The sequence below is a fragment of the Cygnus olor genome, chromosome 1, assembly GCF_009769625.2.
Source record: "Cygnus olor isolate bCygOlo1 chromosome 1, bCygOlo1.pri.v2, whole genome shotgun sequence".
NCBI classification, from domain to species: domain Eukaryota; kingdom Metazoa; phylum Chordata; class Aves; order Anseriformes; family Anatidae; genus Cygnus; species Cygnus olor.
In genome coordinates, this window is record NC_049169.1 from 10776167 (window position 1) to 10802330 (window position 26164).

Genomic DNA, 26164 nt, shown 5'->3' on the forward strand with positions numbered 1-26164 from the left:
CACAGTATGAACAGTAAATATCCTTCTAATTAGTCTGGTCATTTCCAGCTGCTCAGCTGCCTCTAAATGTTGTTTTGACTATCAAAGAAATGCCTGAAATGCTTTTAATCCAGAGTACAGAAGGAATTACTTTGTCACCTCCTTTGTCTGGTTCCTGATATGGGCCACCAAATTTACAAGGATCTCTTGGAAAAAAATGACTTTTTTTCTTCAGGGAATGCTAAATGCTGTGTGTCAGGGAGAATTAGCTTAGGGAAAGGAGGAATTCAGTTGTCTTCTGTATCAGTTATTAAGATAACCAAGGAGGGAAACACATCAACTGAGTAAATAGAATCTGGGTAGCCAAAGTAAAATATTGAACCACTGAAAGGTTGAACCATTAAAAAGCTGATAGTGTAATTTCTTCATCTGTGGGAGGGATAGCAATCAGTAGGAGATGGAATAAGTGGCTGGAAAATCACCCAATTCAAACTGAATTATTTACATTTATTTCCAAGGTGGCGTGGGACAGCTGGGTGAGATTGGTACCTTCAGGAGGGCTAAGTCAGTACACTTCTGGAAATCACAGAAGCAGCCAGTGTGTTAGCACCCTTTGAGCCAAAGCTACAGCCACATACCCACATCACAGAAAACTAGTTGAGAGCTATTTGGGTTTCTTCTAGATGAAATCCATCTGTGCCTTTCAGCAGGGTGAGCTATGCATACAGCAACTGCAATACACTATCAGCAACATCACCTGCTAGTCTAAATGTCTTAAGGCACCATTTATATTAGTGAATTACATGGGGACAGGACACTGTCTTGCAGTCATTTATGTGGTTTAACTGCTTAGTTAGACCTGGGAGGTTTTCAGCCTGTGCCAACTGGTGCACTTCCAGACAAAGTGCTGGGACCACTCCCAGGGGCACCAAGGAAAGGGGAAGAAGGAAGGAGCGATAATTTAGCTTTTGTTCATGTATCTGCATGAACTGCATGAACATGTTATCTGCAAGCTTCTGAAGATGTGGCAGCTCTGCTACCACAGATGCTCTCAAGGCCAGAGAGTGGATGATGGCCCAATTTCAGTTAGGGTAGACACAACCAAATTGATTCTCAAACCTGCATTCAAGCACATAATTGTGAAATCCTACTGTTTTTGAAAGCACAGCTTTTCTCTTTCTAACCACTATTCTTGAAACTAATGCTGTAAAAAGCTAATAAAACAGTTGATTTATACCTACACCTGATTTTTTTTTTATTTATTTAATATTAGAAGCTTCATCTTATATATGGAAACAGTGTAGTACAGAGAACATTGCCTCCTCAATGTCATGTAATATCCCTGTATTAAGTTATTGTCAGGATACAGAATTCAGTAATTCAGTTTATACTTCTGTGATATGTCTGGTTCATCAAAGGTTTAACTACGTAAAAACCTAAAGGATCACATTGCTAATCAATTTAACAGAGGAAAATTAGTTTGTATCAGCAGGATATTTATATCCTCGTACTTCTAGCCATGCTGCAGAGCAGGAAGGGGCATCCCCTGCTAGCTACTCAGTGAGCTGGGAGTGAGTTGCTGTAGTTCCACAAGGTGGCACTAATAAGATGTAGAACAGTACAACTGAATTAGCGTTTTCTTATTTCTGTGGAAGTATTAATTCTGAAACTTTCTAACTTTACGCTGTAATACTCATAACAGTGTTTTCAAGTTTTACAATAGAAAATATCCCCATTTTCATGCAGATATGTTTTCATTGTGAGGCAACAAAAAATCTGGACAAAACCACTTTTTTCACTTCCGAAACACTGCAATTCTGAAAACACATTTTGGATGTTTATTGCATTCACTTCACAGACTTCTTCAGCGAACAGCTTTCATTGTGTCCTTATGTTCTGAAGACTTCAAGTATAATCCTTGTGTTAGCTCCTTTCGTACAGCAATTGTATATAACTACACCACACATCAGCATTCTTGGGTCTATTATCCCAAAATATTAGGACCATTAAATGTTTTGGAGCCTATGTTAGCAGAGAGCTATATCCAAAACAGGTGAGATTCTCCAATAATCTCCTAACATGTTACAAACTTTTTTTTTTTTTTTTAGCTCAAAGAAGCATTAATGTTAGACTGTAATGTGAACTGATTTTAGAGTGTCATTATTTCTCTTCTTTGCTAAGTTATAATTACATAGACTACAATTAGACTAGGAGTTCATAAATCAGCATAGCACCTTTAAGTTTAAGGTAGCATTGAAGTGAATGAAAGATATTAATGATAGGGAAGACTGCAGATATACATAGAAAGTCTGGGAGAAATAATTCATTGTGGATAAATGTCTAGAAAAATAGTTTCAGGAACCTACTCTGATAGTCTTTAAACATGTGCCTCAATTAAAGCATTTTTCCTTTGATGACAAGGGGTTTATTTGCATGGCATTTAAGTTAATCTAACTTTTGCTGAATCAGAGCCTAGAGGGTCAATTGTGGAAAGACTTGAGTAGGTGTTTTATGAAATGCATTAATACGTACTTCATAAGTTCAAAGATGTCAAGCCTGCAATTATCTTTTACATCTAAGTATTCGGGAGGTAAATTCTTATTGCTTTTTGTGTTGGTTTGTTTTTTTCCCAAGTCTACAACTATTTCTGGAGAGTACCCAAAGCAGGAGGCAGATCCTAATTTGGACATATGTGTCAAAAATACAATGGTGTCAAAAAACAACGTTTCTGTTGGTGTATCATGCTATTTTCTAACTTGAGATAAAATTTTGACTTCTCCATTTTGAGTTCTAGACCTCTAAAACTTAACCACCTTAGCTTCTGAGGTCATTTCTGTGTTTTGCCCAGTTACTGTTAAGAGCAAAATGCATAGGCAGTCCAAGGAGTACAAAAGCCTAAATCTCCATCTTCTGAACTTTGTTGAGCCTGGTATTCAGAGCAATGGAAGTTACAAATTTGCTTAAACTAAGAAACATGAACACAAACCTCGTTTGCCTAAGTATTAAGCTCCCATTGAAAAGATTAGAAGCATCATTGTCACAGGCATTTTGATAAAAGCGAGCCCTGCTCAATCCTTCACAAGAAAACCAGCTTTACTCTTATGAGTGAATCATACAGCTGTGTCCATACCCACAAACTAACCAAATCCAGCATGTAGGCTGAAGAACTGCTCACATTTATCCACATTGTCTAATTGCTAACAGACCCAATGGCATGGTTCTTGGCCTGTGGCAGTCAGCTCTTTCAAACAGTATCCAAGGCGTTCAGTTCAGGGGCTAGCATGACCATGGCTATTCCCAAAAGACTTTATAATGAGATCACCCAATGTGGGGGGTGGGACAGGGAGGCAGGAAGGCAAAATAATGTAGCCATAGAGATGTGAACCATGCTGTGCCGCTTGTCTCCTCAGCCTGAGAAAGAAAATGGGTTATGTCCCATTTTATTTACTGAATAGACATAGGCTAAGCAACTTCCCTCTAGCACATTGTGAGCTTTACTCCTGCCGGTAAACATAAGGCTTCTCTTTCTCTTCTCCTTGTCCTTCCTAGTAAAATGAATCTGCTTTACTTTTATAGATAAAACCCAAATGCTTCATGACTGTGTCTTTGGAAGTTCTGAATCTACCAGTCCTGAACAAAAGATTATGAAACAGAATTTAGGTGAAACTCTGTATTTGGCACTTCCTATTGCTAACCTAGGTAATTTCTAAATTAGTCTGTAGGGTTTTCAGATCATGTCTCCAAAGTTCTGTTCTAGGTTCAAATTGTTCATAAATGCCTTTTGGTCTCAGTTAGTTCATAGCAAAATGAGAAATCATCTTCAAATTTCTGTTCAATTATGGGAGTAAGTCCATGGATGTAAAGAAAAGAAAAGTAAAAAATAAAAAAATAAAAAAAAAATTAACTGTGAGAATTTTGAGAATTTAAACTGTGGCAGCTTGAAAACCACAAAATTCCCTGATCAGAAGAGTACCAAATTGATTAAGTGGTTTAAAAGCTGAGCTTAAAAGGGATTTAGGAGACAGAGTGCATAATGAGATATAGAAAAGCAGTTTTATGATTTTATTCAGAAAAATAGGCTTGGTATATTGTTATCATTTCAGAAGTGTACCTATTAAATATTAACTGCAAACAGTTTTTTATCATATCTGATAATCTATATAAACACAGTAATGGGAAAAATAATTTCCAGGATGATTTTAGAATTACTGAATTATTTACTCCTCTTTATCATAGCGCCTTTTGGTCTATAGTAAAAAATAAAGTAAAAAAATCTGAGTTTTTATCTGCAGTTATAAAGGACAGATTAATATATTCTGAAATCATACCATTATAAAAACTGAAGTTGCATGATCTGATGAGATCAATTTTTGACTCAAATTTGTTTAACTAACGGTGGAAAAAGATGCAGTCTTGCACACTTTTACATGATTGTGGTAAAATGATGGGATTCACTTTGTTAATTAATAGTCAAGTAAAGTGACTATGTAGCTCCCTTGATATCTGATAAGGAGAAATACATATCTCCAAAAGACAGTTAATTTCCTCCTAAAAAGAATAATGAAGAGATGCACATAGATGGTTATTGGTAGCTTTCCCATTACAGCAGCACAGAATTTAAGAAAAATAATTTATCTGTCAAAATAAATGCATATTCATCCACTCAGAACTTCTTGCAGAGGGGTTGCAGTTTCTCAAAGTCTTACAGGCCTACTACACATATTGCCTACACGTGTATGTAGCAGTCTAAACAGTAAGTGTGATTTCATGCTTAGTTACTGCTTTGAATTAACTTCACTCTGGTTGTTTACATTTCTATAGTACTCATAACATGACACATCCAAAGGAAGAGTCTAATTTAATCTTGCTTTATTTTATTCCAATAGCAAAATGAAGAAATAAGATAGGAAAAAATGCAACTGAGATCTGTAAACAGAGTAGCCTATTTGTGGATAGTTTGTCAGTTGTTTTCCTCACAACTCTCTTGAGTGCCTTTATCCCCTCATCTGTAGCAGTCAGAATGCTTCTGTTCATCTTGATCTTTATACACTTTTTCTGACAGAGAAAAGTGCAAAACAAAAAACAAAGTAATTATATAATTAGACTATATCATAGAATATCCCGAGTTGGAAGGGATCCACAAGGATCATTGAGTCCGACTCCTGGACTATATATTATTATATTATATTATTATATAATATTTCCTTAATACAGTACTTCTTCCTCTATTTTCTGTACCATTCTTTCTGTTGTCTACTATTTTCTCTGATTAGGAGTTGGATTTAGTTTTGTTTTTTTTTTCTTTGATATCCTTCAAAGGATTGTGGGTTAAGTCAGGATGCAAAAGCCTTCATGAGGTCTCTCATCCAATGTCCTTCTCAAAGCAGGGTCAGGACTAAGATCAAACTGGGTTGCTCAGGGCTTTATCTAGTCTGGTCTTGAAAACCTCGAAGGATGCAGACTACAGCCTCTCTGGGCAGCCTTTGCCACTTGTTGTCTGTCTGTCCTTACATCTTACATTCTAAACTTTTTAACTTTAATAAGGATATTGCTCTACTCTATTTATACTGTAAATAAATGATAAAAAGAATGAAAGTGTGTGTGTTTTCTCCCCCAAGACTAGTTTCAGAGAATGCGGAATACCGAGATTGAGCTACCCATTACCAGCACGTGGTATTATCCTGACAGAACTAACACAGCTCTGGACTTTCACTTATTAGTGAAAATCAGGGCTCTTACATTTAAGAACAGTTTCAAGACAGTATCTGACCTGTCTGGCAGAGCAGGATGGGGCCCATCTTTAGTTCTTCTCCATCATAAGGCTGTGAGTTTTCTAGAAGAACTTTATTTTCAGTAGTCCCAATGAAAAACAGAAAGTATGACAGCTTTTTTTTTCTTTTTTTTTTTTTTTTCTTCCTGATTGTTCTGTTGTTTTTCTATTGATTTGATTGTTATGTTTCTATAGGAGGAGAACAAATGGATCTCCCTTGTAAGGAGGCAAGATTGTCTTTTCCCTAGGGAAAGGTTTGGGGGAAGGAAGGAGACCTAGGCAAAAGGACCCAGGAGCCTGTAGTGTACACAGAATCTGAGAGACTGCAGAGAAGCACAGAGAAGAAATAATCAGGCCTCAGTGGTTATTTCAGATGGAAAAAAACTTATTGGGATCAAAGATACTTGGCAGTTTGCTTCAACTCAGAAATCCACTTAGTTGGTTGAAACCAAACTTGGATGGAAGGACAAGCAAAGGGAGAGGTGCTTATATCCATTGTTTCTGATATAATTGTTCCAAGTTCTCATTCATAAGTTGCCTACTTAAAGTAATTAAATCTGTCTTTTTTAGTTTAGAAACCTTTTGCCTTTTTTGGAGAGATGTCTATAAGGAAAAGGTATAGCCAGATTCATCTCAGTCCTTTGGCTGACTCTGGGTTCTGTCACAGAAAATGTTAGCACAGAGCATGTTTTTTTTTTTTTTTTTTTTTTTCTAAAATTGTCTTGTTTAATTTGACTTGCTGACTCATTTTTCCAGCTGGGCTGTCATTCTACTCAATTCCAGATGAGGCAATAGGAAAAAGAAAACTCTTTTGAATGTTCCACCCTCTTGCCAAACCAAGTAACAATTAAAACTCCAATTTTCATTGCAGTTCGTTATCTCTGTTAATTATCCAAGGAACAGTAAATCAGATATATTGTCCTCTGCTTGTTGTCAATAATTTAAATTCTGAATTCTTTATAGATTAGTTGCAGATTTGACATGCTGCTTCTTTTCGCTAAATTACATATCATTTTGAAACTTCAGTGTTTCATTTTTATATTTGAGATCAAATGCCAGACAGTGCAGTCTAATTGACTCGTGTTTTATACACACACAAGCAAACCCACATGACTCTTTCTTACTTAATTAGTTACTTTTAATCCAAAAGAGACATCAGGTCACTTGCCTATCTAACTAGTGGTCTTTAGTGGGTTTTGTCTTTATTTCACCATAATTTTTAAGAATGCAATCTTAATTAAGTGTTTAGTGGACACTAAACTGGGAACAGTTTTGAGTCCAAAAGAAGACCAGAAAACAGGGGCCATGTGAGCTGAGAGATACTGATAGAAAACAACATTGTGATATTTAGCTTGGAAAAAAATGGGTGGTAATTAAATAGAAGCAGAAATGTCTATTAGAAGTGTTATAGCTGGCAGTTTGTAAAAGAGGTGAAGAACAAATGGGGGATGGTAAATGTAACTTGATTTTACAATGTGATACAGTAATAAAAAAAAATAGTAGTTGCAAATATATCAGTTGAAGTCATGTTCTCACTAGAAGTATGGTCATTTTCAAGGTAATGGAAGGTATTTTTCATCTGTTTCTATCCGGATGAACTATGAGAACAATATTTTAGCATCACATGTACAATTGTTCCCATACCTGTCTGTGTAACTAAAACTCCACTTGGCTTGAATAGTTACTGAGAAATGCCTCTGTAAAGGGTGGTTTCATTAGAGCTTCAAATTTTGTCTGCATTTAAAAAAAAAATATATATATATATATGTCTGAGTAGTTGCTTTAGTTCTGCTAGAAGCAAAAGGTTTGTACAGATAAATAAAATCAAAACATTGCTAATTAAAATGACATCTAGCACAAACCTTGGTTTGCCCTTCTTCCATATAGGGGTCATCTGTAATAAAGTTTTGCCAATTGCTAGCTGCTGACTGATGATTTGGAGCTATTCTTACATCTCTCAGTTAATGTGTAAGCTCTGATTGTGTCACACTGTTTTTGTTGCTTATTGGAAAATTAAGATTTATGTAGTAATAGCACATGCTAAATAAAGTGATGAAAAAACGTATAAATAACCACTTAAAAATGTAGCAACAATCAGAGGGTAGTTTACAAGGAATGTCTGCAACTTCATATTGTGAATATTGTATTTAAAGAAAACATTACCGTTTTACTCAGTCCCAGAGAAAGGAATTTGTATTCTGATTTCATATTGTGATCTGTGTTCTGTGGTAAAGTTAAAGGTCTATAAAGAAAGAGATGTCTGAAAAGGAAAAGGCCACCTGGTACTTGGACAATCCTTCAAATGGACATAGTAATAGTGATCAGCTTATTAAAACTGTTGGGAAAATATTGTTCTTAACTTTTCCAGAAAATTTAATCTTCTGAGCAGAGTATTCAGCTGGAAACAAAGACACAGTATTCGTAGTTTTTCTACTGTAGTTTTTGTAGTTTTTGTCTTGTAGGAGTTTTAATCTGTGTACAGAAATAATGTTAGTTTTTGTTTGTTTGTTTGCTTGTTTTATTTTTTTCTCATTCAGATTAGACAATTTTCGTGGAAAATAATCTCAGCTGAAAACCCTGTTTTCTGTCCAAAACTTGGACAGCATTTATTGTATTTCTCTGGAACTATGGCTCCCCTGAGTTGCAGAGATAAATTGGAATTGCATTGGCTAAACAGAATAGAACTAAGCTTATAAAACACACAGCTTTAATGAATAGCAGGAGTTTAAAGTGAAATTTCAGGATCTTAATCTATCGAATGCTGTTGAACTAATTTAGTGGTTTTACAAGAAAAAGACTAAAAGTTTAAGCAAAACAAAAATGCTGTTCTACGTTGCTTTGAATTCTGCTACCCATGCATATGTTGATTTTAATTAATTGGAAATTCTAATGGCAACTGATTTAATAAAACCCGAAGAGTTATTATTAATGCCCTAGAAAAATATAAATGAAACTCAAATGGTTTATGGACAGTAATCAGTGTAAGAGATTAAAAGCACGAAAGATGTATGAAAACATTCTTCACGAGTTCTACTTGGTGGGCCCAAATATTTAATAGGAATATGTAAAATATCATAATGCATCTATGTATTAATCTATGTGAATCTATTGTATTGATATCAAATTGGAACTTCACAGCTTTCTTTTTCTGTTCAAATATATCAAAAATCCAACTAAAATTAACTTGAGAGTAACAGCTAAGTAATTACATATAGTTAAGTTATATTTGTTGCTGTTTTTTGATTTGGATAGGTACGTGTGTTCACATTTTCTGTTGGTCAACATAATTATGATAAAGGACCTATACAGTGGATGGCCTGTGAAAATAAAGGTACTGTGTCTTTGAGACTGTTCTTTGCTAGAGCAATATCTTTAACATTTTTGAAAAAAAAATATTTTTTTTTAGCTTTCTTGTATTTTTAATCAAAGTTACAAAAAGTTACTTGATGAAATAAATGCATATATACATGTGTATAGATAATATGTTTACATGTTTGACTATTTAAAAGTATGTTGTAAGACACAGTATTGCTTATAATAAAAATAAGATATTATGGATCAATTTTGAGCACTCCTGTTGTAAGACGTTTATGAAAAAAGATGGAATTGATGACAGATAAGAAAATTAAGCAAAGCTGTTTTATATTAAGGAGTTTGGACAAAGGTATTTTTTGTTTGGTTGGTTGGCTGGTTAGTGTTCTTTTTGTTTTTTCTCCGAAACTTACAAGGGATCATCTGACTTGCATTAATTTTCTTATCTTTTTTTTTTTTTTCTGAAAATTTCAGAATTATTCTTGTAATTTCTTAGCTTCTAAGTGCATCTTTTTATTTTTACACCAATTCCTTTATGTAGAATGAAACAAAAATAAGAAGGGTAAATATAACAAAGTAAAATACTTTCTTGTAGAATTTCTGCACACAAAAAAAAATGTGGAGAGAAGCAATTAGAAAGAGTGTGAGAAAGAGGTGTCTCAAGCACCTCACCGTATAATTAGGGAATGAGAGACAAGAGGTAAATACAGATAAATAGAAAAGAGAGAAATTATAAAATAATATTGTTTTATATTTTAAATGGACCACCTTCCAAGCCTGATTGAAAATGTGAAAGTATTTGTTTAAAAAATCAGTGAGAAGCAAGAGGTGAGAGACAGGCAGGAGACATTTCAGAGGGTCTTGAAAATGAAGACAGCCACAGAAGAAGAATATCCTATAAGAATATCCTATAAGAATAGGATAAACCAAAGGTAAGAGAAAGAGAAAGATACAGATGTAGAAAAAATGATACAGAAGAATCTGTAGCCAGGGTGAACAGCATGTGTATCATAACCTCACCGATCCCTCTGTATGCTGACTTAAGTTATGCAAAAGATAGTACAACTTCAAGAAGAGAAAATTTTGTACTGTGCAGAAGATCATTTGATTTTTGAACAAGGATTTTTAAAGTAATGTCTTTATATCTCAAAGTACTATGTAAACTCCATTGTGCTAAAACAAACCAACTGGCTTACAGAATAACCACCTATGTCATACTCATCTTTTCAAAATTGATACAATTCTTTGCACATCCAAAGAGGTAAACTTTTATTTAACTTGTCCTTAGTTAAAACTTCTAATTTATTATCAAGTCGCACATTATTTAAGGCAAAGTAAGTGTCTAACCTCGGTACTCTGACCTCTCCAGTCCTGCTCCTTCACTCCAGTTTAATTTACAAACTCATGCGGTCTGAAACTGGATTTCACATTCTGAATCAGGAGCTCAGTGTGCCTTTCTTTTCAGTCTTATTGATGCATATAGGCAATATTTTTAATTCCAACAAATAAGTGATAATATCAATGATGAATAAAGACATTCCTGATGTTTAGTTAGAAGAAATACCAGTTACAGGTTTTTTTTCTTTCCACAGAGTGCCTTATATTTTTATGTTGTGAACTTCACTATTGCCACAGACTGTAGTTTTACTTGCATTCCTGTGTGCGTTCAGCATATTCACTGTTGCTATCACAGTGTATTAAAATGACCATTAAATATGCTGGCACATCAGAATAACTCAGAGTACAGGAATACAAATTCAGTACATTATCTCAGTTTTAGAGATGACAGACAAGAGAAACACATAATACACTCTCACTACTTAAGAGTTAAACTAGCTTGGCCTGCATGACATGGTGACCCATCTTATGTGGCTACGTGTTGCGGTGGCATTGACAAAAAAAAGGGATTTCATCCATATATGATAGTTTCTATAAAATTTTAATTGCAAATTACAAGGAAAATTAAATTCCCTAAGGTGAGGGGGGTTAGAAATGTATTATAGTAAGGTAATGTTATTTCTGTTCTGAATTTTAGGTTATTATTATGAAATTCCATCCATTGGAGCCATAAGAATAAACACCCAGGTAAACATGTTTGCAAAATGCAGAAACAGTTGTAACACAAAGTGGAGTAGTTTCTGTTCTAAAATATAAAGATACAATGCATTAAGAACAGAGAAAAAATATAAGGCTTTCATTTATATATGATTAATCTTTTAGAGTATTCTAATTTATTTTTTCCTTTTGCGTACTTGCAGTGAGCCAATTTCTAATGTGATCCCTATTACCCTGTCCACCTAGCCTACAGTGGCTTGCATGCACACTAGTCATGGTAGCATCCTCTAAAGCTGGCTGGCCATGTCCACACAACCCTAGTGTTTGAAGTGATCTATAGCCTGCAGACCTTTTCTGCACAAGGGCTATACTTCGAGCTCAGTTTTCTTTCTGTACTTACATGGTCCCCCTTTGATCCTGAGACACAATAGCAATTTTTATAAAGTTCTGTAAAAATAGCAATTTCTTATAGCTTGTCTATAAGGCTCTGCCTCATGCCAGACTTAACAGCATGATCCTACGAGTTTGTATTGCTTGGAGAAAGCCATGGAACCGTGTGAAGGCATAAACCTGCTAATGTGTCTGAACTCAGCTGGGCCGATACAGTGGCCTGATACAGTCCTGCTTATTCAAGAGGTTCCTGGGTTGGTCCAACCAGCCATAGCATTTACTTTTCAAAATTCAGGGACAACTTAGGAAACATGAGTGTAGATAACTAAGGGCACAGGACCGTGGAATTACATGATATGATCCAAATTGTCGGTGTGGATGAACAGATATTCATTTCTGTTGTCTGAAAGTTCATGTATTCATATGTTCAGAAAAGCAAAGAACTATCATAGCAGTTCTCTATCCTTCCAAGGCCAGGCATGACTTTTTTGGAAAAAAAAAAAAAAAAAGAAAAAAAAAAGAATCATTTTTGGGCTTGAATTAGAGTCCTTTGATGCTGTTAAACACTTCCAGATAGTGTCTGGCAAGAAATATTCCTAAATGTTAAGACAAATTGGAAAGGTTGAAGACTGAAATGAGTTTGATGGCATTCACTTCCAAACCAGACCAAAAGTCTTATATCTCATAAGATCACCAACTCTATCTGCACTCCAGAAGTAAGGGAAGGTAGGGACTATGCAGGTTTAAAAATCCGGAAGTTTTGTTGCAATAGGAGTTATGCAAGTTCTTGCGGTAGGATCCAGCTGTTACCACTCTCTCTTCATGGCCAACTGTCTCTTCTGGGCTGAAAGCTCTGTGATCTACTTATAATTTCATTATGGCATTAGCAATTGATTTTTGAACAGAAATAATTTTAATTTTCACTTCATAGAAAGACAGCAGTGGATAAGGATCTGTAAGGTCCATGTGAATGAGCAACAGACACTGAAATACAGGAATTGCATTAGCGGTAGATACTGTAAACTGAAGACTGAATTGTTGGGTAGTAAATCATAAAGAAATACTTAAATCAAATTTCCAGAGTAGTGGTGAATTTTGAATTTTTTAAATCTTTATCTTTTTTTTTTTTTTTTCCATAGCTTTTATTTTGATAGTGTTATTTGTTTTTCATTGCTGATTCTGGACTTTGATCAAATAACTACCTTCTGATTAGTTTATTACACTTTTTTTGGCAGGAATATCTGGATGTTTTGGGAAGACCAATGGTTTTAGCTGGAGAGAAAGCCAAACAGGTCCAATGGACAAATGTCTATCTGGATGCTCTGGTATGACTGTTATTTATCTCTAGTAAAGTAAGATCTTGATCTATTCAGAAGAAAGGCATGGCAAATCAGTAAGTATAGGGCTCCATTTTCCACAGTCCCAATTTTCTCAGACTCAATGTTCTATAGTTTCAAACATAATATTCTTTCATTTCCAGCATCTGAACACTTCAATAGAGCAATTTTCTAAACAGCTCATATCAACATGCTGGTCTTTGCATCTGGATTCTCATGACTGACCTCAACTTTAACAGAGAAAAACAATTAATCCTAATCACAGATCCTTAAGCGTAGGTCGTGGCTGTCCTCAAATTAACGAAAGCAAAGAAGAAGCAAAAATTTTCCTGTGTTGTACCTGTGCAGCACTAGACATCATCAGTTGTGTTACTGGTGTGGAGTTGCTCTTTTATTAGTAGTATTAGCATTATTTTATTTTTCTAAGAATTCCAGACAGAATGAAACCTGTCGGTTTTACTGGGTATTTGTATGAATTTTGACCTTGGATTTTTAAAGCACTATAGTTAGTGTAATTACTTGCTTGCTTGCTCGCTCAAGGTAATGATTTCTTTAATTGGACAGTGTATATAATGGGGAAATAAACAAAAAGATATATGAAGCACTTTCCTTACTGCTAAATTTATCATTTTGGTCTTGTAAAACAAACATATTCAGGAAACTACAAACTGCAATGTATTATTAGCAGCAATCCAATCTGTTGCTCTAGATAACCTTCTTCTGAGTAACTCTAACTAGGCAAAAATTACTGTAAAATGGTCATCTGGAATCATGTATTTATCCAAGTTCACATAGTCATTTAATGTCATGTTAAAGTCCACTTCCTCCTGTCCGTCAGCATTATTGTAAAATTTTTATCAGCACATCATAGAACCAAGCATGACACTGAGGAACCCATTTTTCTTTGGAATTTCAATGGCCAGAAGTTCATTAACCATGTTTTCTTGGTTACTGTTGAGGTACTTACTGGAAACATAAAGGATGTTATGACCAAAGTTCATACGTCTGTACACATCCTGTTGTAAAGTCACAGCTAAATTTGTAACTGGGGATAGAAAGAGATCTGTTTAATGAAGAGTGATACCTGCAGACATCTGTCATGTTGTTGAATGCTTTCAGTGTGTTCATTCAGCCTTTCCTTCAAGCTCTTCTGCATGTGTGTGTTTTCTAAGTGTCTTTGTATATATATATAATTATATGTATATTTGTGTGTTTGCATATGTATGTATTTATAAAAAGCAGGACATTTTAGTAATATATTTATTAGCTGAAGACCAACCCAAGCTAAACTGTTGAGGTAAAGGTTGAAATCTGTGGACTTTCTCATCACAGATGAGGGCACAGGTGTGTCTAATCCACTCTGTTTTTTTCCCCCCTCCCAGTAATTGATTTTAACTGAAACTGATTTGTAACACCGGTTCATTATCTTAAGTTCCCTAAAGCAAGCTCCTGTAGGCCTTGTCCTTCTTGTATCTCATCACTTTGTCCTATTCTTCTTCTCTTACTGTGTCAGAAGAGTTGATTCCAGCAGTAGTTTTTTGGGGCAAAGGTCACATGTGAATTCAGCCTGCTGGAGTGGTATACTTTTTGAAAATACTAATGTAAGGTTTAAATTCAAATCATGAAATCCTAAAGAGGTACTCTAGCTTGAGGCTGTCTTTCAAGACTGTCTCTAATAATTTGATGTATTGTGGCAATTTGGACCTCTTTTCTCACCCTTCTGTGTCCGCTATACTTTTGCTCTGCCCTTGCTTTCTGCAAGATAATCCCAGAATTTTCAGATCCTTTTAGATTTTCCAGTTATTCACAATTTATTCACAGTCATTGTCCTCTCTTACTGTACGCTGGGAGAAGGGGGGAGGGTGTTCCCCTCCCCCATACGTACCTCCCCTGTTTTATTATTTATCTCTTCAATGGTCCTACTAAAGAATATCCCCATATCTTTTCCTCTGATTCATCTCCAGTTCTCCTTCTCTTACTCTCTGAAAAAGTCTACTTCTTTTCACCTTGCTTGTTGTAACCTTACTAATGCCAATCTCATCACCTTTCAATTTGATACAGAAAATTAAATTAATGAAAGATGCATTACAATTCAAAAAGATTCTAGTAGATAGAGCAAATGGAGAGTTGATTTCATCAAAGTGAGTTAAGAAAGTATTCTAGCTTATTTTATTCTAATGAAGTAAAGAGAGGTCATGACTCCTCACTAAAAATACACAGAAGGAGGAAGTACCAGAGAAAGAAAATAAAATTTTAAATAAAAAATAAACAGTACAAAAATGATAGAAACCTACCTGTGAATAATTTAGGATGGAAAACCAATCCTTTCTGGTTATCTAAATGTATGATTTTCTGAATCCTATATTTGGTATGGATTGTGACTGTTAAAGGAAAAGCAAATTTCTTATATGTTCCCAAATAAGTGCAAATTATTTGCCTCGGTACCAGAAGAGACTATGTGATCTTGTAGAACTGATGATAGTCATTGCAAGAAAGTAGTGATGATATGAAAACTTGTAGCATTACCTGGTGGATTTTTTCTGTGTTGTTTTTGCCTGACTGTATTTGTTGACTACCTATTAACTATTTTTTAGTTTGGCCTGGCTTTTTTCCTTTTCCTTTTTTCTACTATCCAAAGATTTAGTATAGTGAGAACTGTAGCTATTAAATCATTTTCATAGCATTTAGGTTTTATTAAACCATTACATCCCAAGTTGTTGCACACCATCTATTTTTAAAAAGCAACGTACTATTTTCATTCATACATGTTCACAAAAAATGCAATTTCAACTTTCTGTGGATAAAATCAATGGAGTGTAACTACCATTCTTTTTTTTTTTTTTTTTTTCAAACTTAAAGTCAAGACTCTATTCTAGAATTTAGCTACTGTAATCTGTGGATTTTTCTAATGTATTATAGCTCAATATTTGTTATTTAATTAAAAAGTTTTTTTCTCCCCTCTTCATGTGATTGTTTCCTAGGAGCTGGGCCTTGTGATAACAGGAACTCTGCCTGTCTTCAATCTAACAAAGGAACAAAATGGGAAAATAGTAAGCTTTTTCTTAAAGTAAAACAAACATATTTCAGTTATTTGAATTCAATTTAATGCTTAAATACATTGAAAAAAAATGTGTATTTCCACAAAACTTTCTACAATTTAATTGTCTTCTACATCAGAAACTAATGTGTTATCTCTTGTTGCCTGATAACCTCCTGGGAACAAGAAAATGTAGACAACCCTTTTTGTAGTTCTGAGTTTCAGGGTATGACATTCCTTGATCTATCTCTGTGACCTGATGGCAGTGAAAATGAGCTAAGGGCTCAGTAGATTGGAAAATAGAAGATGATATAATTTAGGCCTTGCCAAGAAAGGAAGCCCAGATAATTTATAACAAATCAGTGAAGCTATGACGTTTCAGGGTAAAAGGCAAAGACATAGAGACTTTAAATAAATTGGTTGTAATGATAATACAAAATAGCACTGTGTATACATATTAAAATCTAAGTATTAAATACATTTCCCTACTCCTATTACTGTCTGATAAGGAATCAGTTTATGTCCTCTTTCCAAAATCAGAATGCTTCTTTTTAAATATCAGATTTAGAATATGCTTTATGGTACATGGTAAAATACTACACATTTGATATGATACTTATGTTCATTCAGATCAGAATATATAGAGGTTTAGCCAATATATTCTTTTGTTTAGATTCTCTGAGATTACATACCTTCTGAATGAATAAATACAAATTTGATCACTACCATTTCTTTCATTTATTTTCAGAATAGCACTCTTAGTTTCCAATTAAAAATTAACAAACAAAGAGTTTTCACAGTCTTATCTACAGGATAATGTGTGGAAATCACTAAGTCTAATTGCAAAGCTAAAGACTAACGATTATCAAAAGATGTCTTTCTGAGAAGTAAAACAGCCTTGGTCTTGTACAGAAGACGGGGAACTAGAGGGAAAAAAAATCTCTTTGTCTTATGTCTCTACTTGAATGTTAAGAGACAGACAGCAAAATATATCTTCAAATATTTCAAATTTATATAAAAAAGATGAATGATTCAGGTGATGCTATGCAAATGACTTGTTCACTGTTCTGTAGTAGAAAAACAAGTTACAAGTGAAGTAAATGTATGCTCAGAGTCCTTGATTTCAAATGTTGATGATTGTTACAATCACTTACTTGCTTTTGGTTTTATTCATCATTGTACCATAGCCAAAAGAGGTTAATTGTTAATTGCCCAACCTGAGGATGTATTAGTAGCTCTATATGGTTTATACCAGTTTGACAAAGAGCATCTTTCACCTGTTTTGTTCTTGCATTTATTGTTTGTTCATCCAGAAAAGCATCTGTATTCATCTTCATAAACCATTTTCCTATTCTATACTAACTTCTGAGTATTATTTTGAATCACTTTTGTTATTATTTGAAGTATTTAAAATAGGCACATAAGTGAATAAGCAACTTTTCAAGTAGTATTGTCAAACAAGAGATGAAGGCAAAATTAAAATTCAATGTCTTGCAGTTATTCTGCATTGCAAATATGTCAAACATATCCTAACATTTTGGAATCTTACCAGAATCAGCTGATTCTTGGAGTAATGGGGGTTGATGTCTCTCTGGAGGACATAAAAAAACTGACACCTCGCTTTACGGTGAGTTGCTTGTGTTGGTGTGTTTTTTTTTATGTACAATTAATGTATAATTTCTTTGCGTGCTCTTTCATAAGTCATACAGCAATGACTGGATGTGAGTCAAAATACCAGCAGGCTTCTTTCCATATATTCTTTTCCATTGTTGTAGATTTTCTGACAGTTTTCTCTCCAGCCGTTTCTGTGCTTCTGTATGAATTGTCCATCAGTATGCATCCATAGAAGCCAAGTTTTACATTGGGTGGCATATTCCAAGTATTTATTATTCTGTAGCCTTAGGCTGCTGTCCAGTCAAGTGTTTGGTTCTTATCACAGTGCAAAATGAACAATTACTAAAGGTAGTAATTATACTTAGCATTTATATAGGACAGTTCCTTATAGAAAAACTCTTAAATATACATATCTGTACACTACCCGGTATGACTGATTTATATATTTAGACATCTAGTTAGGGAATTTCCAAGAAAATAACCAGTACTGTGGAAAACAACATCCTGGGAAGCAAAGGGACACCATGAATTTCACCAAAGGCAAATACAGAGTCCTCAGTCTAGGATGGAATAATCCCATGCCACAGTACAAGCTGGTTACCAATTGCTTGAAAAGGCAGAAAAGGACAGATCCTTTATAATGGAGTTATAATGGAGGACAAGCTGAACATAAACCAGCAGTGTGTCCTTACAGTAAAAAAAGGTCATCTGTGTAGTAAACATCTTCATAATCCCTTGTCAGGAGTACAGTGTCTGAGTTTGATTTCCCCAGTACAAGAAATACATTCAGATGCTGGGCAGAGTCCAATGCAGAGCCACTAAGCTAGTCAAGGGGCTGGAGTACATTGCATATGAGGAGATGGGTTTGTTCAGACTGAAGAAGAAAAAAACAAGTGGGGATCTAATTTTTCATTCTCATGTACCTAACAGGAGTTATAGAGAAGACCATAGAATTATAGATTGGTTTGGGTTAGAAGGGACCTTTAAAGATCATTTAGTCCGACCTCCTTTGTCATGGGCAGTGACACCTTTAGATCAGGCTGCCCAAAGCCCCATCCAGCCTGGACTTGAACACTTCCAGGGGTGGGGCATCCAACAGTGTCTCACCACCCCCATAGTGAAGAATTTCTTCTTGATGTCTAATCTCAATCTACCCTCTTTCAGTTTAAAACTATTACCCCTTGTCCTATTACTACATGTCTCTGTTTTTCTTATTAGCCTCTTTTAAGTATCCAAAGGTTGCAGTGAAGTCTCCCCAGAGCTTTCTCTTGTCCAGGCTGAACAACCCCAGCTTTCTCATCCTTTCTTCATAGGAGAGGTGCTCCAGCCCTTTTATAATTTTTGTGGCCCTCCCCTGGACCCACTCTAATAGGTCCGTGTCTTTCTTATGGTGTGGGCCCCAGAGCTGAACACAGGGCTCCAGATGGGGTCTCATGAGAGCAGAGTAGAGTGGGATAATCCCCTCCCTCGGTCTGCTGGCCACACTTCTTTTGATGAAGCCCAGGATACAGTTGTCTTTCTGGGCTGCAAGCATTCACTGATGTCTAATTTTTCATCCACCAGTAACCCCAAGTCCTTCTCTGCAGGTTTTCTCATGATCTATTCATTCCTCTTTACTGATGTTTGGGATTGGCCTTATCCAGCACCTTGTACTTGGCCTTGTTGAACTTCATGAAGTTCATGTGGGCCCACTTCTTAAGTCTGTCAAGGTCCCTCTGGATGGCATCCCTTCCTTCTATCGTGTCAGCTGCACCACTCAGCTTGCTGTCATCCACATGCTTGCTGTGGGTGTACCTGTTCTGTCTGTCTGTCATTAATAAAGATATTAAACAGTAGTGGTCCCAGTATAGGGACAACACTTGTCACTGATCTCTGCCTGGTCACTGAATCATTGAATGCAACTCTCTGGATGGACCTAGATTGACCCAGACATTTCTTGAAGGTATATAGCAAAAGACAAGAGTCAATCATTGTAATTGTGTGAGGAGAACTTCCAACTAGAAATAAGGAAAAACAATTACGGTGAGGGTGGTTAAACATGAGCAGGTTGCCTGCAGAGGTTGTGGAATCTCCATGCTTGGAGGTATTCAAAGACCTTCTGCAAACATGTCTATGCTTGAATTAGGGTCTTATTTTCAATTTATCTCTGCTTTTAGTGGAGGGTTGGACCAGGTGACCTCCAGAGGTCCCATAAGCCCAAACTTTTCTACCAAGTTCACTATTCTAAAAGAGTAAACATTAAAAATTTTTCTTCTTGAGATTAATATCTCACATGTTTCATGATGCCTGAGGCAATGTATTTTCCTAAATGTGGCCATTGTTTTAAAACCACTGATTAATTCTATTACTTAAAGCTTTATAATGCCAAACTTCACTTCTTTCTTTCAGCTTTGTCCAAATGGATATTATTTTGCAATTGATCCTAATGGGTATGTGCTACTTCATCCAAATCTCCAACCAAAGGTATGAAAAGCCTTCTAATTTAGTTCTTTGTAGTACGGGGACATTGTCAGAAATAACAGAAATATATAAGATCTATCTAAAGTCCCAGAGAATAATTGTAAAGAATTCTCCATTGTGGGATGTCAGGAAAATCCACAGCATGTGTATGGCTTCATCTAAATCCATCTTAGTCAACAGACTAATATTGGCTTCTGTTGAATTTGGTTATAAATAAAATAAGAAAGGTAGATGTATATTTTACACAGACATTTATAGATGTGCAATAAGTGTTGTGATGCTTTCTCATTTCAGAATTTGAAACTTTCATACTTGGAAAATCACAGAAAACAGGGGACAGTACACACTTTTTTACTTTTTTTTTTTTTTTTGGGGGGGGGGGGTTATGATGGTGGTGGTTTTTTTGCTTACTTTCTGTTTACCAGAACTGAAACAAACCTCAGATGCAGAGTTGGGGTGGAGCTAGCAAATCACTCTTTCCCAGAATGCTAGATTTAACTTCAACTTGAGAAAGGTCTTTCAGACACAGAATATTTATCTAAATCTAATTAGGACACATTTTTCCTCAAAGTTCAGTAAAGTTTAAGACCAAGATTTTAGTCTGGTTTCTTATCAATCAATTAAATCCTGACCCTGCAGGGTCTGCTACATTAAATGTATCTCCTTATAGAAATTGCCTGGCTTTGATGAGACATTTCAAGGTGAATGGCTGATTTTTTAATTTTTTTTTCAGAAATCAAAACTGCAGACTCTGTTTTAGTGAAGGGTTTCTCCATGTCAACAAATCTTCTGTTTAATGGAATATTTCAGAATGATTTAATTCTATTAGAAACATACTTCTGGCAATTTTTGTTGAAGTTGTTCACAGTGCACAAATGCACCATTCTATAAGAGGCAAAGTTAAAACTGAATTAATAAAAATAAATAAATAAACTCCAGGCTGATAGATAATGTACAAATAACAATTCAGAAATTATTGTGAATCACTGTAAGTATTGCAGATCAAAGGGTACATCCATGTAGTTCAGCTGTCAATATTAACGTTTCTTGTTTAGATGATTTGAGCAATATACGGGCACGATAAATACAAGAACTCAATACACAAGCAAATGAGGCTAGTATGGCTTTTAAACTTCAGTGGCACCCTACTCACATTTATAATTTATTTCTTAGCACTTCGTACACTTAAGAGAAACTTCTTAAGTAATTAAAGCCTGTACTTGCTGCCTTTAGGCATGGAAATACTGTGTTTGGTAAATGCATATCCATCACTTTATTCCTCCTAGCCATGTTTCTGTGGCAGAGTAGCAGCAAGTCTCTGACCTCATGACTGTGCAACTGTCCTCTCTTGTTTATTCACCAGAAAGTCCTACAATAGCTACAAGAGGGATTTTTCAGTACTCCAACATATTTAACTGTCAAAGGCAGGGAAATAAATGATGAATTCATCTACGTATTTTAGTGATTCATTTAATTCTCAAGATGAGGAAATTTGCACTGTGAATATGTGAATGAATTTCCTGAAGCAATAAAAATATTTGAAATCTTTTGCCAAGTGTGTAGCAAAAGAAATGTATGGTTTTTGAGAAGAGAAGGAATAACTCGATTTTAACTATTGATGGAATATCCCTGTTAATTTATTTTGAAAGTACACTTTTAAAAAGAAAAACAAGAAGAAAAAGAAGGATTTTGTAATTTTTTATAGGTTTTCATAATTTGCAAGCACTTTAATTTCTATATATATACATTTGGTTTTCATAATGTGTTAAAAACTGAAAGTTTTGATTTGATGATTATGCTTGGGGAAATGTTCTGAGACAAATAATTGCATCATTATTTAGAATCTTTTCTTCAGTAAAGATAATTAGAACTTCAGATGATGGCAGGTGGTTTACCTTTTCCTTATATGCAAATGATACTAGCATTTTGTTAACAGAAGGAATATAAAATGAAGCAATGTAGCATTCTCATTTAGGCACCATTTTGTGAGAAACTGGTAGATAACGGATTCTGTTCATCTCGTGCAATTGTAAACTCACAACACTAGAGAATAAAGAACCTTTGTTAGAGAATGAAAAACTCATCTCTTCCCAACAAAATCTAGGCAGATTGAGACAGATTATTAGGAAACTAATTGTCATAATTTCTCTGCGTAGATTTTTTTACTTAAAGGATATAGAAGTCTGGAGCTGCTTACAAATACTGCTCAAATGTTTGATTTACAGTATGTTAAAAAAGGATATTTTATATGTGATGTGTTTTATGTCATACAATAATATCTAAATGTAATATTAAGCCTGTGCGTTATTATTGTTATTAACAGTTACACAGACTAGACTTTTTCACTCCTAGTTTGTTTGGGGTAGTGCATGCTATACAGACTGAAACAAGAACTACGTTTTAAAACTAAGGTACACTCCAAAGGTGGATGTATTTAGAACTCATGGACTTCCTTTAACATGTCATATTAATTTTAGTTGAACATCCTGGTAGCCATTAACGTATTAACTAACAACATCTTAACCCTCTTTGACAGCAGTTTTTCTGTAGATGTAAACTAAAACATAACTACGTCTTTACCTTTGAAGAGGTGAGGGTGTATTAAGCTTCCAGTAGTGCCTTCTTCTCAATGTCTTTCCTTCTGAAAATCTGTTACCTGAAATCAAAACTGGTTCAACACAATTAATATTTTGAAAAAGTCTTGCAGTATCATATCACAAAAAAAGAAAAAAAACAAAAAAACTTAGAAACTCTGAACTTGTGAAGTTGTTTGTACAAATGACAAAATTCTTAAAAAGGCAGACTCAAAAGCAGGTTAAAAACTTTCCAATTGTGTTTATTTTTGTGCATGTAAACTACATCAAAGCATAACATTGGAAACATTTTTAAACATTCATTTTAATATGGTTTTAAACTATTTTTTTTCAATTTTCTGTAATTAGTTATATTACATTTTTAAGCAAAAACTTATTTTTACATTTTTTCTTCCCATGTGTGTGTGTTTTCACATTCTTCTGGGAAAAAACAAGTACCTGTCCCACCAAATAAGTATAGTCACTAGACTGAGTAGTTAGTTTGCATTAAGCATGTGTTAACAAGATCAGTCTTAGTTAGATAGGATTTGAGAATAGTAATTCAGTTTTTGATATCCGTTCTAAGTATTAGCATCCTATTCTTCACTTTTATTATGGTTCTGATCAAAATACAGCTAATGGTAATTATAAAACTCCACGTGCTTTCAGTAGGGTTCGGTATTGACCTTAAGGTTTACATTTTGAAAGAAATGTAGAGGAAGATAGATTTAAGAGCAGATAGAACAGTAAACAAAAGGTGAAAATCTTTGTATTCCACATTTTAATTCTGGCAGAGTACATTGGGAGGGAGAGCTCTCTGTTAACTTAATTCACATCGTTTAACATATGTCTAGATTTTGTTTCCCTAGACAAAACCTGTGTGTAACTCTGATAGAGAGCTTGGAACTCCTGGGCAGAATGAGGCCTAGTCCCTGGGTCCAGTACATGTGCACTGGAAAATAGAGATGTGTAGGGAAGATTTCACTTCTATAAGCGGGCTGTTTACTAATAGTGTAAAAATATAAATTACTGCTTTTCTGTTACTTCAGCATATTGGTGTGGGCATACCAAAAGTTAATTTGAGAAAAAGGAGACCCAATGTACAGGTAACTTTGGATGGAGGTGATTAGTGCATTAGAGTGCATAGACCTGGAAATATGTTAGAAAGTTTCTGTCCTGTTTACTAGGAAAAATCTAACTAAAGAAGTGTTTACTTTGACAAACAGCTTCCAAAGCATGAAGTCTGCATCCTTTCTTGTTTAAATAATAAAAAACATGTTATTGGCTGTAGTGAATGGCATTCCATTAAATTATGGTGCTTTACTAATAGGTGCTAATTAGAGCTGTGTTGTAAAAATTATTCTTCAGATTTTGAAATAAATTTGAAGACTGGGAAAAAAAAAGAGACTACTTGTGCTGACTTTGCTTGCGTAAACCATAAGTCAAGAGAAGAGCATTCTTATGACTTCATTGCCAAGTTTCATTGTACAGTATATGCTGTATAACAACAGAATTTGAATAAGATGGTCAGGGTTTTTTTGTTTGTTTGTTTGTTTTTCCAGAGAAGTCAGAGTAGGGCATGTGTTTTATCTATTATTTACACAAGGTTTATCAGAATAGCAAATCCAAATCATTTAGTTACATTTATGTAATTCAAGAGCAGAAAACACCTAATGAAAACTTTTTTTTTTTAAAAAAAAGGAATTAAAGGAATAGATTAACTACATAACAAGAAAAATAGCAAAATTAGATGCAGCATATCCTGATAATGTCTTAAACGTGGGAATATATCATGCAAAACTAGTTGGTTCCATAGCAATACCAGTAAAGTCATGGTTTAAAATCCTGATCTATTTCAAGTCAGTGATTTCACCAAGTCTCAAGTGGCTGTTCTTACACATCTGGAAGACCATCCTTGGGCTAGATTTTTTGATATGTGCTGGAGAAATCAGCACTGGCACATACCAAGTATCAATTTTCAGAGCGCAGCTGGCTCCTCAGCGAATTGAGGTGTAATTTAGCTGTGGCTGGGTTCTCCTGGCTGTGCCATCTTCCCAAGAAAAGCATTGGGCTCCCACCCATGCTGGAAGCTGTTCTCTGGACTTCCGCTGGGGCCCAGGATTTTTCTGCCTCCTTACCATCATTAGTTTTAAAGCCTAACAGCCCACATCTTCATCAGTACCCCAGGTATGAACAGGAACTAGGCTCCTGCAACTCACACCAAGGAAAGCCTTCCACATAATTTGTGAGAATACTGACCTCCCAAATACACACAATGACATTTTAATTAATTTTCTTATGTTGCTGCACCAGTTCTTTCTTTCTTTGTTTCCTTCTTGATTTGTCATTGCAGTAATAGATCTTAGCCTTTATTTTTCATGCTGAAAATGGATTGCATTTCCCTTCATTTGCATGCTTCATTGCTAGTGATTTACTTCTGTTTTGTTTTATTAAGTTGTGCTGGTGAATGTAGTGGTGTTGTGCTTATTCTAGTCATGTTGCGTGCATGACTGAATAAAGAGAAGAGCAAACTGAACATTAAGTTTGTTTCTTCGTGGCTTGAAATAAACCCTACAAAATGGCAACCTAGGAAGAGAAAATTATGGAGCCCAAATACTGGTAAATACACACTCTTGGGGAAAAAAGACACAGTGGGGAACAGTCTTCCCTTTAAAGTAGTGGGCTAAGAATTTTCTAATCTCGAAGAGATTTTTTGTGCCTCAAGCACATCACATAATGTATTTCTATATATGCTTTGTTTCCTCATATATAAATTGCCATTAATACCTGATAAAGAATGTGTGGTGATATAATGTCGTAAAAAGAACAAGGAAAGCTTGTGAATGAGTACTTTAATTTTGATAGACTGTTAAAGTTATCTATTTGTCTTTGGGACTCCTTAACTATGGCTAGCCCGGGTTATCATTTGAAATGAATATTATTGATTTGATGTGATGGCTTTTTTTTCTTTTTTTTTTTTACCTTTTCTTTTCTTTTCTGTTCCTTTGTGTGTTGGAATGGAATGTGAACTTCATAAATGCAACTTCTGCCATGGTAATGCCTTCATGCATGCTGTTTGGGTTTGACCATGCTATTCATTATCCATTGCATGTAAGAAAATGTACTTTTTATTTATTTTTACATTTTAGTCTTTTGCTATTTATTTTGAGAGTGTGGATTTGTTGGGGAAGAAAAGAAAATGCGTTAGAAAAGGCTGTACTGAATGTATTGAATTAGTATAGAACATATTTTAGTGTTATATTAAAGTTACAAGTTTTATTATCCTTTATAAATAGTAAAATTGAAATTTATTTGAAGTTATCAGTAGGCATTAAAAAAAATCCAGAACCTTTGTCTGAAATCTTTCCAGTGCATGAATAAATTTCTTCACTTTTCCTTTAGCAGACAGCAAGTCTTACTTGGTAAGAAAATGAATTCCATATACCTAGAAACAGGTACATTTGTACCTTAAGAATATGAAGGAATAGTCATGTTTCTTCTAACACTATTCTATATTACAGTCTTGAAAATAAGGACTAGTGTCCAGGTTATTACATGAAGTCATCTTTTATATGGTTTTACATTATATGAAGGCATCTTTTATCCGCTATTCAGGACAACTTTCTTCGAATATGAA

General features: G+C 34.9%; 1 protein-coding gene across 10 annotated transcripts in view; it reads left to right on the forward strand.

The window, feature by feature from the left end:
- Positions 1 to 26164, forward strand: part of CACNA2D1 (calcium voltage-gated channel auxiliary subunit alpha2delta 1) — a 405950-nt gene that overhangs the window by 337360 nt on the left and 42426 nt on the right. For 6 of the 10 annotated variants that reach the window (XM_040548370.1, XM_040548379.1, XM_040548387.1 and 3 more), the window contains exons 13-18: positions 9002 to 9080; positions 11097 to 11146; positions 12742 to 12831; positions 15825 to 15893; positions 17433 to 17507; positions 19883 to 19957. In XM_040548370.1, the coding sequence (XP_040404304.1) occupies positions 9002 to 9080; positions 11097 to 11146; positions 12742 to 12831; positions 15825 to 15893; positions 17433 to 17507; positions 19883 to 19957 (438 nt within the window). Of the gene's footprint in view, positions 1 to 9001; positions 9081 to 11096; positions 11147 to 12741; positions 12832 to 15824; positions 15894 to 17432; positions 17508 to 19882; positions 19958 to 20687; positions 22835 to 26164 lie in introns of those variants that run through there. The other 4 variants (XM_040548409.1, XM_040548393.1, XM_040548401.1 and 1 more) reach the window with 4 other exon arrangements.